The sequence below is a fragment of the Epargyreus clarus genome, unplaced genomic scaffold (assembly GCF_041222505.1).
Source record: "Epargyreus clarus isolate Ecla_fem2 unplaced genomic scaffold, WU_Ecla_fem_2.2 ptg000012l, whole genome shotgun sequence".
Lineage (NCBI taxonomy): Eukaryota > Metazoa > Arthropoda > Insecta > Lepidoptera > Hesperiidae > Epargyreus > Epargyreus clarus.
In genome coordinates, this window is record NW_027332220.1 from 11,651,680 (window position 1) to 11,667,562 (window position 15,883).

General features: G+C 33.0%; 1 protein-coding gene across 8 annotated transcripts in view; it reads left to right on the top strand.

Moving 5' to 3' along the window:
* The window catches only part of cut (homeobox protein, cut), a 196,354-nt gene that overhangs the window by 63,141 nt on the left and 117,330 nt on the right, over positions 1-15,883 (top strand). For 2 of the 8 annotated variants that reach the window (XM_073078580.1, XM_073078579.1), the window contains exon 3: positions 7,955-7,989. The exons of the other annotated variants lie outside the window; for them this stretch is intronic. In XM_073078580.1, the coding sequence (XP_072934681.1) occupies positions 7,955-7,989 (35 nt within the window). The remainder of the gene's footprint in view (positions 1-7,954; positions 7,990-15,883) is intronic. 8 annotated transcript variants of the gene reach the window in all.

The window sequence follows — 15,883 nt, forward strand, 5'->3', positions numbered from 1 at the left end:
TAATAAGATGTACACAGAGTTAACGCCGTACTTATTACCTACATAGTAGAGCTCTCAAGGATTCCTAGACGTTATATGTCGTCTTGTATGTCGTAAAAGTCCGTCTTTCAGTACAAAATCGATGAAAACAAGACAAACAACCGTCTCTTTTCAAAACAGATGTTTGTTATCGAAATGAATATAGGTACATACATGGAACAAACATTTTATCAAACTTTACTTTAAGCAAAGTCCCCAATATTGATCAAAACAAACATTTGACCAAACGTACAACATAAAGAAATTATTGGCGGTGCGATAAGAATTGCGCAGACATTTCGAACAAAGAAAGCGGCCGTCTTCATCTCGCGTCGACAGGGACGCACATATCAGACTCCCATATGTGCGAGCAGGACGAACGCATCTCCGATAACACGTCAATACATTCCTTGCGTCTACCACACACGATTCCAAGCTTTCGTATCGGGCTATAGAGGCGAAATTTCCCTGAAGGTGCTAATGGAAAACCAATACCACATCAATATGTTTTACGACGGCGCCGTGAGGGGAAAATCGGCTTTATAGTAACTTGGTAAGGTTGAATCTAGTTGTTTGGGAGTTTTTAAGAAGGCGTTCTCGATATCTTGAAGATAGTGAGGGCGTTCGGGTTCGATCGGAGCCGATACTCGTATTGGAAAAACGACTGTATTGATAAGAAGCGAAGGCTTTTCCGAGGCGTGCCCGCAGTGGACACGCCCTGCTCCTATGTGAACATAAGGTTCCACATTTCATTATGCCCTAGTACTTATGTGTATGTCAAAGTTAATCTTACATCTGAAAGAATTGGATCGACTTCTATAGTATTAGTAGCGATACAGTTCTTCTTTCTCGCTGCTTTGTTCTGGTTAAATCTGGTTTAAGACCTTATGTACTTATGAAGTGTTGCTACATAGTCTTCAAGGGTATCTGTGATGGACTGTGACCTATTTGAAGGCTTAGCGCCCATTTAAGTTAAGAGTATTTTTTTTTCCAACCTGTTAGGATCTTATAACTTCAGTGTAAAGCGCTGCTGTGTTCTAGTTGGAAAAACTTCCCGTTACAGCTTAATCCTCAGAGGTAACATGGCATTGGCCAATCTCAGATAAGTTAAACTGTTTACAGATCTCCGCGGACGACAGTAGCCACTGGATTGCATGTTCGTTTTCTACTCCAATACATTAAAACAAAAAATGTAGTTTACTTAATAAAGCTATTTACACACGTAGCAATCTTAACCAACCATAATTTTAAATAATGAATTTAAACAAAACAATTTTAACTGGTTATATCTAGTTTCGTGCTAACACCTTTTGTAAACAGCCAGTTTCAAATTACATTCCAGTCGCTAAAAAAAGAAAAATTGGAACGTTGACATTTCAAATCGTTGCCGTTAATTCGTATTGAGTTTCATGAACAATACTAAAACAAAAGGTATTTGAATAGCGAATAATCGAATCGGATTCTGTTCGAAATACAAAGCTATTCGAATTAAAGTTTTAAAAACAAAAACATCGGTCAATGTTGAGTCGATAGAGAGGGCTGCGTTCGGAAATTTAAATATTTAAAATTTAAATTTGTTTTATATTTTTATACATTTTTAAATTTCAGCTCCAAATTACGTAATTGTCACATACATTTTAGCTGTATGTAGCTTTGTGCTGTATTGTATTTTGGTTTGACGGGTGTTGAAAGGGAGAGATACTCGTAAGTATAAGACGTTCCATCTTAGCCCTCAGCGGCGGCAAGGCATTTATGACCGGCCTTATATAGGGCTCGAATCTTATCTAAGGTTGATTATAGATGTGCAGCAGTGGCCATCAGATGGACTGCATAGTTAACTACTTCTGTATAAAAAATGTTGCCCAAAATTTCTTATTATTTAGATGACTGGCTAAGAATCGAACCCCGAACACTTTGCGCAGTCTAGTAGTTTGACCACTGCACAACACGATTCGTATGCAAAGTTTTATTATTACTACAAAAGAACCCCAAAAACAAATGAAGTGAAAAAACGATTAATGATTTATGAATAATGCCAACACATTGCGGTGTAAAACAATGCCAGTCAGGCATTTCAATACGGCGTGATAGACGGCCCGGTTGAATCTAGGTTTGGCGATTTCATTGTTCATATATATTTTTTAATTTGTTCAAAGATGACTCTTCGAAAGGAATAATGCTTCTATCTTATTAGTTACGTATCTTAAATATTGGTAAAAAAGTTTCCCAAAGTTTTGCCTACTTTAACAGGCAGGTGCAATTTGAAACCCAAAATGGTTTTAATTTAAATGGTTTTAATATAAAGTCTTTGAAGGTCCAATCTCTTTGTTAAAAATTATGCTGTAAATAAAAACGTTTAAACTATTTTAAAATTCCTCCTTTTTAAATGAGTCAAAACCCTTAATATACATCTTTCAAAATACAAACCAAATTTTTATATGACGCAAATAATCATTAAGAGTAATTGATTTTATAATAAACAAACTTAACAAAACATGCAATATATAGGTAAATACTTCGACGCTACAAGCATAACACAATTCACAGACCGAACGACGTAAAAAGCATTCGTTCAATCCAGTCCCCATAGCACAAAGAGCGTTGAACAGTGATTGATTCCGGCGATACATCACTACGGCGATTTCTATGAAAAATTGCCATAATCGACTTAAAAACTCATTAGGCGAAGACAAAGAAATACCGCCACTGATAATACCAGTTCCCGATCGAGCTGATTGCCTTTTTTGTTTCACGGTTTTAATTCCGGCATCTTGGCTTTTTGGGTATCAGCCACTAATGGTGATTGTTGGTGGCATTTGTCAATGTAGGCCTTCGTATCGGCCATGGGCTGGAACTAAAGCAATGGGATTTTTTAGAAAAGGGCTTAATAATTTGTATGTAATGATGTAAATGGAAAAGCCATAGACATAAAAAAATGTTGTATTTTTATTATCTGTAGCGACCAAGCTTCATTTAGCAAACTTTCGCACATTTGTAGATTATAATAAAATACAGGTAATTGAAAAATATACCTGTAATTTGTTTTTGTATTCAAAATAAACCTATATTTTGAAGGTCGCGTAATTTTGTATTCCTACATTATTGTTTTTATCAAATATATAATAAAATTATATTTGATTTCTAAATAAACACACAAATGTTTACAAAGCTCTCATTATGAGTTTTATATTGAACTAGCAAAAATGTTATATAGGTCTAACCTAAATAGGTCGCCTAAATTGACAATAAACTAACTCACAAATGATGATGAAATCTTAGTTTATTTGTTTATAAAAGAAATGTGATCGTAGCAAAAGTGTGTGTAGGAAAGATATTAAATATGAACTTTATATACTATGTAGTAGATATATTTTATATCAGGGTTTAATAAGTTTTGCTCTGAGAATTAAAATTAATTAAAAAAATATAATGTATATATTAAGGAAATATAAAATTGTTTTAATTAGATCCGCATTATAATCAAAAGTACGAAGAGAATACCATAGATAAAACATTTTTATACTAGATTAATTCCATATTAAAAATATATAAAAAGGTAAATAAGATAATGTAGAACACGGAATAGTTCCTTCTAAAATTCTCTCTTTACAATAAATTTGCATGTTAAATGAACAATACAAAAGTCGATTTCCCGCGCAAAGGCGCGCGTCCGACGTCATTGCCGCCATTCATGACGTTTGACAACCGGAAGTGAGGGAACGAATCATAAACAAAATTAATAAATTAAAAAATACCCACATTTGAATACAGCGACAATTAAAGGTGAGGGATTTAAAAATACAATGCTTTATTCAAAATGCTTAAAAAAAGTTTGTCGCGCCATTGAAATTAAACGACAAGATAATTAGGGTCCCGCATCGCGTGGTCCCGGACCATATGCTATCTGCATTTTATTTTAACTTTGATTTATTAACATAAATATTATATCATATTTTAATTTTAAATATTTTATATTGAAATTTGGAAAAAATCTGCATAATTATAATATTTGAAATATCTCCATAGCATATAATATTGTTGAATTTTTACTTTCACTATTTTCGCTATAATACTAGCCTAATTCATAAATGATACTTTTAATATCTGTTATCGGCTACCAAACTTTCATATTTTAATCTTGTTCATTGAATACATTTAAAAACATACTGCCAGATAATAAATCCTTGCATTTTTTTCTTTTATCACCGATCTTTCTCCGACGCGTCGCACTTACCAAATTATTGAATATGTATCCCCCGTATTTGAATAAGTGTTGCATTAATATTCTTTTGTGGTGCACGCCCGCGCATTGTCTCGCGACTTATTGGCTCATTAGGTGACACGTCCTTTGTGCCCACATTTGAATTTTTGATTTTAGAATCGAACGTGATCGATTCTGTCTCGATAGTTTTGCATGGACGATTTGTTGTTCGATATTTGAATATTCGGTTTTGCTAAGATTGAGAGACTAGCTGACCCGGCAAACGTTGTGTTGCCATATAAATAAAAAAATGTTAAGGGTGAACAACCCTTATCACTTAGGAGGATGAAAAATAGATGTTGGCCGATTCTCATAGATACCGAATAAGCACAAAAAATTTCATCAAAATCGGTCAAGCCGTTTCGGAGGAGTATGGCAACGAAAACTGTGACACGAGAATTTTATATATTAGATTATAGCGTTCATGCGCAAGAAGTAAAACAAAAGTATTGAAAATGAAAAAAATCCCCAAATGATTAATACGCATCATTATAATGTCATACTATGTAAAAATCAGTAAAATTAAATATTATTATTATAACAATCTTACTTACAAAAACTTACAAAAATCGTTTCACCCATACATTTTTCCCTATCATGTAGCGCCTAAAAAATATCACTTCAAAGTGTCACTAAGCTTAAAAGTTATAAAACTCAAACGGTTGTCACGTCAGCTCAAACAATTGGGAATATCATCCACAATAATGACATAATCGATTGATTTCAGTTGACGCGGGAGGTCTAAAGGACCCCGTATTAGCATACGTAATTCGACGGTACACCATGCGTGGGCGCGCTTTGTTCAAATCATTCAAATATATCATTTCTTTGAACACTTTCGGGTACTGTTTCATCATCGACGAGTTTTACGCGAGCATCGCTTCGTGAATTGTCAATCTGATTCCTGCATTTTTTTCAAAAATATACAAAAACTAAACAAATATTCCAACATACCTAAATAATATTTTTGTTTATCGTTTTGAAGGAGGATACATTTTTAAAAGAGCTGTTCAAATTTTATGGGTTTGGCATGGCATTGGCATTTCTGCCTTATAACAGCAGTTACTTTATTCTAACTTGAAACGCTTGGTTAACAAGAACTTATAAGAAATGTTCCAACTTAATCATAGCAAAACTTTGTCTGATCTTACAAAGGACTCCAATATCTAGGGTTGACTACAAAATCTAAGTACTGTGATCTTTCTAGGTGGATTGCAAGGTCGTTTCCTACTTAATTCTAAAGAATCCTAGCTTAACATATTCATTGGTGAGACAAATAAAAGATAACACGTAACACGGAAGTGGCGAGCGATGGACCCGATACGATCCCGAATAATGGAGCGATTGTAAGAGTAATGGCGTCCCGAATGCGACATTGTCAAGTTCCTGCGAGCGCTAAGATGCGACGATTAGAACGTCTTTAAAATATTATATTGTTATTTTTTGTTATGTTTTGTGATTGGTTTGGGAATTGTGTAGCATGTCTACATAATCAGGTATAATTTGTTTCAGTAATGAGTGTAATCCGAAATGGTTTTTGAGTTGTCGATCACAAATTATTTGATTTGATAAAAGTGAGGGGTAAATATAAATGCTGCAATTTTACATTTAAATCGTTATTGAAACGAGTAATATTATAAAATATTTATTTTTTAAATTCAGTTCAGAATTATTAATGTAGTGATAAGACGGCTTATGTATCTGCGTACGTTTTGATTATTTTTAAATGGAGTTGGTACGCAGTTATAGGTATTATATTGTACTTTGTAAAGGTCTATACATCGCTTCTATAACGTGATTCCACTTAAAAATATACCCAATACCCACTCTTAATATAGAAAAATAGGTGCTTAAAATGTTAATAAAACTACGCACTTCACCCATTATTCAGATTCAAATGGATACTTATTCCACGACTCAAAGAAATGAAATATCACAAATTCATATTTGCATACACCCACCCGCCGCTTGTCTATTGTCACAAGATGGCGTGGCATTCGAAAATTAGATGGGACATGTAATAAAAAAATATTGTCAATCATTCTCACTTCTGCCCCATTGTGCGGAACCCCAATATGAAATAAAAGTAATATCGCGTCAGAGCGAACGAATCCGACATTACCGGTAATCGTGTTTTATGAGTTCTCGCGCCAAAACAGAAACAGTATGGCGTCGGTGACACGGATCCTTTTAAAGTTAAAATTGAACGCATTCAAATTAGACGTGGATGTAAACATAGCACACAGATACACCCACACTGATGTATTCTCGAAATAATTTGTTAAATTTTTGTAATTGTAATTGTTGTTTAATTAATTCATGTTTTCTAAGAAAATATAATATTTTTTTACACATAAGGTAAAGTATCATGGTTTGTATTCAATAGTATCTAACTATGTTATAAATAACCATAGACAGTTATTACGGGAACGATCACAAAGCGACCCATTATAAATCATTATCGTAAATTTCCGTTCAATATAATGGCGACGTTGTCCAACAAAATTTTATCAATAACATTGCGATGTTTCGTTTGAAATTAGAATCAGTACCGTATCCGCTTCCGTTCGATACTCGAACTGCGCGTTCGAATTAAGACCGCGTTCCAAATAGACGATAAGCGATACAGATACAAAATGTTTAAATGATTTGTTGTAACGATCGCAATTGGAATTTATTTAAAAAGTGGCGGGAACGAACACCTGAGGTGTGTTTATTTTTTAATTTTATCTTTTTTTCTACGTTCGGAAACAAGATAGCAAGGGAAGAGGCAATAACCATTAAAAGCTTGGGGAAGGCCGTTGCGAAAGTTTTCTTTTCAATAACGCGTCTAATATTCAAATTAAGGCACTAAGGCGGAATGCTCGGCGATATATCATCGAAGCTAATCAGATTTTTCCTTCGCGCATTTCGGAAGCGTTCAGAATTAAACAGGGTAGATAATTTAGTAGTTGCAACACGAATTCGCTTTTATGCTAAAATGTTTTGCTATTTCTCGCAACGTAAATTTTAAGCGGCAAATTAATAATATCCTATTAGACTTTTCCAATTCATAGTACGCGAGTGCCTTAAGGACTGTTATTTATAATTGTCTATGCCACTTTCAAATAAGAAAACATGCGTAAAATTTAACAAGACGAAAATTTGTTTTTTTTTTGTTATTAAAATAAACACGTAACAAACATAAAATAACTTCAGGCAGCTAATAATAATATTCAAATTTTAAATTACACACGCAGATCATAGACAATAAATCGTGTACATCCAAAATTCACGAGCATATCCATACTTTATTTTGAAAGTATTCGTTCAAAGTCAATTCCGAAGTCTCATCCCGGGATGCTTGCGAGCTCTCAATACTCCGGAGCGCCATAAAAAATAATTTAAATTGCTCTTACAGTGACTCCTATCTGAGGACATTTGCATACTAAAATAATGCAAAAATCTATGCGTAAGAATCTCATCTCGTTTCCATTGTCGCACGACATTTGATTGCTAAGTTGAAAAAATAATTGAATAAATATTAGCTACGTTTTGTAATCTTTTACCAAACTCTAAAAGTATTTGACATTATTATTTAACAACCACTGAACTCGTAGATTTTTAAGTAATTATTATAGTTAGATATTTTAATAATCAATTTCATTGCTAACAGTTTTTCTCTATTGTTTACAGGTAAACGAAAACCGACGAAACGGCTCAGATTCATGGTTTGATTTTTTTAAATATATTCATTTCAGAACACGGCTATATTATCACATAATTATATTTAATTTTATAAGCTTATGTTTATTGATATTAGCATGTTATTTTTATGTTTAAAATTATTCTATTTTCAAATCAAAGTCACGTGACGTCAAAACCTACAAGTAAGGTAGAATGGAACCGCGCCCCAGCATTAGGCGCGTGGGGCAAAGAAATTTTATGTGTTATTTTTTCTTGTTTTGAAATATGCGCGCCGTTACGATATTTATTGCCTCCATGGCGGTTTCGTTCGGAAATAATGAGGTTTCGTTCGGAAAGGGCAATTTAAATGCGCACATTGAGTCTTTACTCCGTAGGGTGTTTCTAAACGCTTCCTTGCGCGATCGACTGAAGATAGATTAAAAATAAAAACCTTTGGGCGCCATTATGGATATTTTATGGCTGAAAATGAAATATTCGTAATCGCGAAATATTTTGGTAATCACTTTGGGAGGAAATATTTATTATATTTTTTGTTGTTAAGTAAAAATGATAAATGTTGGGCTGGAATAAAATAAAATGATACTATATTTTATTCTTAGCTGCAACCTTGATAAAATCCATTTAAAATATTTACGTTAGTTACGTTAAGCTCATTATTATAACATAATTGAAAGTAGGTACTCGTAACTTAAACTAATATTACTAAGTTTTTATAACATAAGTAATAACTTCCTGCAACTGAAAAATCGCTCTTCAAATTTCCATTCTTCCTTCCGCTGATACCTACTGTAATTAAACGATAACATACAATTTTATTAATAATTAAAAATTCAAAAAGCATCAACTTCCTCACATGAGAATTTCGGTAAAACAAGAATCGACACGGTGGATGGAACTAATAAAACTTTTCATAAGTGTTGATGTGTGATAACCACAACACATCGAATGCTATAAAAATAGGGTTGTACCAAATATACTTACTAAGTTACTGCCTTCATAGGTAAATGTCTAGTGAAAAAACGAACACTCGACCAGTAATGTTTGAGCGGCCACTATAGTCAAAGTATAGCGAAATAGCGCTATAGTGGTTTGATACGCAGAGTCCGGGTTCGGTTCCCGGCTAGACAGACATCGAGATATGGATTTAGTTTTCTGTATCTAGTGGGTGGAGTCTTTTTGTGAGCTCATAGCGCCCACAATACAGGATAGTTTGGTATGATTCTTTTAATGACTAGTCATGGATCTTTATTACGCGAAATTGTTAAATAATACCCATTGATTTAATTGAAACGATGTTAATCACTTTTAATCTTTTTTTTATATAGGTAAGTCTAAAATAAATCCGAAAATAAAATATATGAACCGTTTGTTTCGCATAGCAATAGCAGTTTTTCGCATCCGTCTGTAATATCAACAATCGTTACAACCCTAATAAAAACGTTATCTGCATTATTTTTATATTAATGAAACAATTAACAGGAACAAGTGTACCGCGACCGGGTCGACGCACCGATACGAGACCCCGAATTTACTTCCAAATTAATTACCCGAAAGGTAATTATTATATTTTCAAAATTCACCAGGTTCTGTAGCTTTTTGAAATTACGAAGCATTCCAACTTCGTCCTCAAGGGTAGTAAGGCATTTGTGTACGACCTCAGATAGGACTCAGCTCCTGCAGAAGTCCATGAGCGGTAGTATGTGATCGTTCGTATAAAGGTATACTTCCATATTTAATATTTAAGAAAAAAACAATAAAATTGCACCGTAAAAAAGTTTATTAGAAATTTTAAAAAAATATGTTTTTAAAATTACACTATCACCATCCATAAATTTTAATAATTTTAATCCATTCTAAAAAATACACGTCGTATCTAAATTACACATGAATTATAAAATCATATTTTTAAATATAAAAATTGAACGCATAATAAAAATATAGAACAACTAATTAGCAATTCTAGATACAAATCACTTACTGGCTAAACACATAAACGTAACTTTCTAAAGACCCGTTTGAAAATGGAACCCTAACGAAATTCGAACGTTAATTCAAATTAAGGTTTACGGCACTTGTAATTCTAATTCAAAATTGTTAATATGAACAATAACCCAATGTTTGAAACAATATTTTTTCTCATAAAAAGCAGCCGAGTTAAAATAATGAATTGGACCTTATTAATAGCGTAGTAAGATAGTATTTTGAGTAGAGGCCCGCATAACTAGCGATCATAAGACAGATAAATGATAATTAATTAAAAAGCGCGTACGTATGGCGTTTCCAAACTCCGGTCAACGGTTCCTACCGCTATTTGAGATTGCCACTCACGGCAATTGTTATTTTATTGCTGATTTGTAGTTTTTGACTAGTTAACTCTATTTTATTCTATTCTTTTAAATAAAGCTATGTAAAATTAATATTAATATAATAACAATATATGAAAATATGAATTTTAATTGAAATTTAGATCAAATTATTCGTGCTGCTATGTACGATTTCCATTCACGGAATTTTTTACTTCATTGCTGTTCCTTGCCTTTTGTGACAATTTACTAATTTTTGGCTAGCAAACACTGAGAGATTTACACATTGTTCTAAATGTGAACATATTTATAACATTTTTATTTTGCATAACCATCATATTTATATAACATGTCTGCAATTTTAATTTTAAAGTGTTATCGCTATTCGCTCTTTTAGAAATCACACTTACGAATACGTATAAAATTTTATTTTTTGTTTTAATATCAAGTAAGACACGGTTATAAGTACATATTTCTAATATTTTATATAAAGCAAAAAGGTAAATAATACACGTAACTTTTTCTAAAATTATACAGAACTCTATCATATATCAAATGAATATATTACATGTGTTTTGGCATTAAAGCTGATCTCACCTTTGCCTAGCAACGATAATAAGAAGATACGCAGATTGTCGATACCCGAACGCAATGAAGCGTAACAGCCCGCACCGAAGTCACTTTCTCACAGAACCCATTAAAAATTAATATGCAAATAATTAGAATCTATCAATCCTCGACCCTTTGCGTCGATAAATTAAAAAAATGGGTCGCTATTAAAGAAACCAGTCTTATTTTGGGGTATCCCCTACGATTGTTCTATGATTTATACGACGCGCATATGCTAATGCTATAAATACATGCATTTTCAATAATTATTCGATATTATTTGGAAGCCGGTTTTGCTCCTTAATATGCGAATAATAATTAGAAATTTTGTAATTTCTTGGTAGTTCTCACGAGAGGGCAAGTATTGGCTCTTTGTGGTAATAAGTTCGTTATCGAATGATTCGATCGACTCGCTTGCTTACAACAAATGTCTTTTTTAATTTCCTGTTTTAGATGTCTCTACCGTGACGTTCTTTACAGTAGGTAACCTATTTTCTGAAAGTAACCTATTTAAGTACTTTTTCTGTAATATTTAGATAAGAAAAAAGTAAAGTAACTAGTGTTGGCTAATTGTAATTAAGTAAAATTTACAACGCAAAAATCTATGAATTACCTATAAGTATGTTATAAACAATTTTATCACCTATTAAGAATGCAATCCTATTCCTCGTTATAAAAATATTTCTCAAGAGGTATTTGCGATCCTTTCAAATCATTTTTCTCCAACAGATTAAGAAACTCAAGAATGGATCTGTGAAAAAAAGTGATCTAAATGCACGGACGCATTATAAAAAACCCATTTCCGATATTCGTCTTACAATGGGTTAAAGATCAATACAAGACATTGACATCTGGCCCTGGGGTCCTCACCCTAATCCTATCTGCATGTCGAACAAAGGTACATCACATATATTAAACCTGTTTACCGATTTATAGGCCGATTCCGATATTTTAATACGACAATGGGGTCGAATGCACGTCGATTTGCATACGATTTCTTTGGCTATGCAAATGATCAAGGAGCCTGGTTTGTATGGGAAACTGATTTTTGGATCGCGCATATGTAAATTATAGAGATAAGACGTGATGCGGTTATCTGCGCCTCAGTTGGTCCCGCGCGCCTGGCGTGACAACGTGCGATCAAGGTATCGTTTCGACAGCTAGTTGCGAACGGGCGCGCGCTTAACCTAACTTTGTTTTTTAAACTTACGCGTTTTTAAGCTTATTTGGAAACGGAACTTTTGTAAATGAAGTTGAAAATATTTTTTACTAACGGAAACGCTTATTTTAAGTTAGCTAATTGATTTGATTTTTATTTAGTGATAGTGGACATATAATAGAGCATCAGTGACTGAAACCCCAATTTGTGTTCAAAACTAAATTATGAAAATCAGGAATTACTACCTAGAGGTAAGTTTTTATTATAATTATAACAATATAACAACGCGTAGGTACCTATTTGTCTGTACATCCAAAGCTTTTGGCAGAATATAATTTTCGTAATTATATACTAATAATTACCTAACCATTAATTATATTAATTAACTTTGTAATAACAGTCTTGATATCAAAACACAATTATGAATATTTGCTTTATTTTTTATGTTTCTATAAATACTAAATTATAACATTTATTCTGTCGATAATGGTTGCGTTGTTACTCCTAGTGACTATTATAGAATAGGCTCTTACGCGCCTAAACTTTTTCGAAAACAGAGTATCAATCATGTGAGTATTTAGTGTCAAGCATTTTTCAAAAAGTCTAAACGTGCCTAAAGACAACCCTGAATCCTGAAAAGTACCTAATACATTTAAAAGATAAGAAAATAAAACAATTATCCCTTAAATAGTAGAATGTTACATGTCCCAGTACATCTCCTATAGGGAAGCTACAACGTTGCTACACGTGTATAAATAAAGGAAATAAAACAAAATATGGTACAAACGCTTTAACCCTTGAAGACACACCCCGAATTCGGCTAATGAAAAGAGAATCCATAATAGGACGCCCCGCCACCGAGCACGGAGAAATTTGGACGTGGTAAATTATTGTGCACACTTAGTACGCACAATTACAATCAATAATGCAACGTTATACTTTTGCCTTAGGCTTTTTTGATTCATATATAGTAATATATTAGGTGTCGGTAATACTGATTACCATATAATATTTGTCATAGACCTTTACTTAATCTTTAAGGTTAGTAATTAAATTAATAATTATAACTCATATTGTTTTTACCATAATTACTCTATGACTGTTATTATACTTAATAATATATACCTACTTATGCGTATAATTTGCTGGTATCTGTCAATATTGTATGTAATATTGCTAAGGCTTGAATAGTAATTAAAATACATTGTATAATCTTTTCGAATTAATGAAAGTTCGAGAATCTTTCGAAATTATTGAGCCAAACAATAATGGTAATAAATAATATTATAAAAGTTAAATCTATTTTGTAATTGAAATGGTAATTGCTGTGGTTATTAAAATCCGTTATTTTTAATTGAGAAATTAAGAAAGCAATATGATTAATAACTTATTGTTATTATAGGCAGCTATTAATATTATTAATATTAATTTTAAGAGAGCGTTCATATGTCCAACCGAAAGTGCCAAATTAAGAGATAAAATAGTAAATGTTTTTCATTAGATCGGAATTTTTTGTAATTTCAAAATGTAAGCTGCTTCAATTGTATAAACATTTTATAACGTATTTAAGTTTCCAAAATTCTTCATTTAAACTGTTTCATCATGAAATTCTATTGGTAACTCGACCAACATATCTTATAAACCTATTATATTTTCATATATACAATTAAAATAATAATAATAATTAAGATACACAACTTTCAATAATAGACTAGGGTATACAAACGAATATAATAACAATGTCATCATAGATAAGTATAGATATCTCACCGCCTTGTAATTGAAGGAAGCCATTAAATGACTTAAACGGCTGACAATACTGTCAGCCATCGTTTAATAGCTGTCATGATGTGATTTACGCGGAACATTGCCGACATGCGCAGTTAAGACACGAAATCGGAGAAAAAGTGCGAAGATATATCGTTTCATTCGTAAATGATCTAAAAACTACATTTTTTTTAATATTTTTCAAACTCGAAAATAGATGACAGTGATAATTGTCAAAAGGTTATATTTTCTTGTAAGGAGCGACTAATATTTACTAATCTATGAATGTCATATATATTTTGATATGTATAATTCAACAAATTATACAAAACTTCCACTTATACACATATAACACCGCATCCAACTGCATACTCCGCTTGGCTCCGTATTCGGTCCCCACGCCCGGTAATTAAGAGAGGCAGAATTAGCGACACAAGACGAATGTTTTTCTTTCGCCCATGCGGGTCCTGTGAGGTTACGTGCGAATTACTACGCTAGAATGCCTCGTGTGCCGGCGACTGATTCGGGGATCGGATGGATTGATCTTTGTAACTAAGGTTCTTGGGTAAATAGACCATTTGGATCTAATAAGAATTTAGGTGTCATGGGATTGAATGTCATGTGGGTTCTAGGTACATTCTCTGGCTAGAAAAACTTCATGATTTTAGATATATATTTGGTTTAGGTATACTGTGTAAGTTCATGGTGAAGCAAGAAATTGGACCCAAAAATATTTTTTCAGAGATTTTTAATTCCATGCAAAGAATCCAAATTCGATCTCTGGGTTAGTTTTAACACACTCAAATCTCATATTATTTTGCTCTGTGTGTAGATGGGTGTTAATATGTGTATGTAACACCCACTACGTCAATATGTGTGTAATAAAATAAGAAATAATTTTACAAACAAATTATAGTTGAACTAAAATGTAGGTCTGAGATATTTTCCACATAATAAGTTTATAAAAAATAAACAGTAATTAAAGCAATATTTGCATAAATAAATTTCGCTCGTTACACGCTGTAGTGGGCCAAGGACACGAAAACAATTATGCTTTGTTTAACACATCAAATTTTATGATCTTTAAACAAAGGACGTCTAGGATTTTTTGCAAAAACAAATACGTCGTTGTAAAAATTTTCTTATATAAAGCCTAATAAGGATTCGTTTATCATAAAACCTCTAAAGTATATAGGTTTGTGGTATAAATGTTAGCCTCTTGAGAAGGTCTGAGTTCTTATACAACGCTTGAGAGTTCGAAGTCGATACTTATTGTACTCGATTGTTTGCTTTTAGGGAACTTTAAAAATAAATATCAAAAAGTTTTTTAGGTGTGTGCATTCAAGAAACATGTGCTTTGGACGCACACAAGAAACGATCATAAGCTCAAATTTAGAAGCCTACTTGGGAGTCGAACCCAAAACCTTGACTTCGCAAACATTACCATGCAGGCTACCACCTCATAGCCTACAGCTTACAACAAATAAAAAGTATATTGTTAGAAATATAAACTAAAAATTAATAATTACAGCCTTCTTGGGAGTCGAACCTGAGACCCTTAACACCAAACACTGCCCCGAAGACCGTCCGATCTAAAACAAAAAGTGTTCCCGCAAACAATTTTGCGTACCGTACACATTAAAATTGATCAACACATAACGACGTTATCCACATAATGCCGACCCTACTCACGGTCACTTCGACAGCGGTTGCCAACCTTTCCAAATTTGTGGTGGCCAACTCCCCCTTCCCCCCTACCCCGGTTTTTACGTCAATGTTTTTCTATAGAAGCCAGTATAAATGAATACCGGGGGATATCAAAACATCTCGTATCGCAAGTTTAGGGAAGGATTACGTAAGGCTTTGACGGGCGTGACTCGACCGTTTGCGGTGCTAAGTGGACCGTGCTTTTTAGGCTACTTTATACGTGTATCGATTTCGCTAGATTAATTTTGGGTTGAGGATCTTCTGTGTACAAGGAAGGCAATTTTAACCTTAATTGTTAGTATCATACCTATAACTGAAACCACAACACATATAACGTACTTTTGACAAAAGTTTTTAACTTTTTGTTTTTTT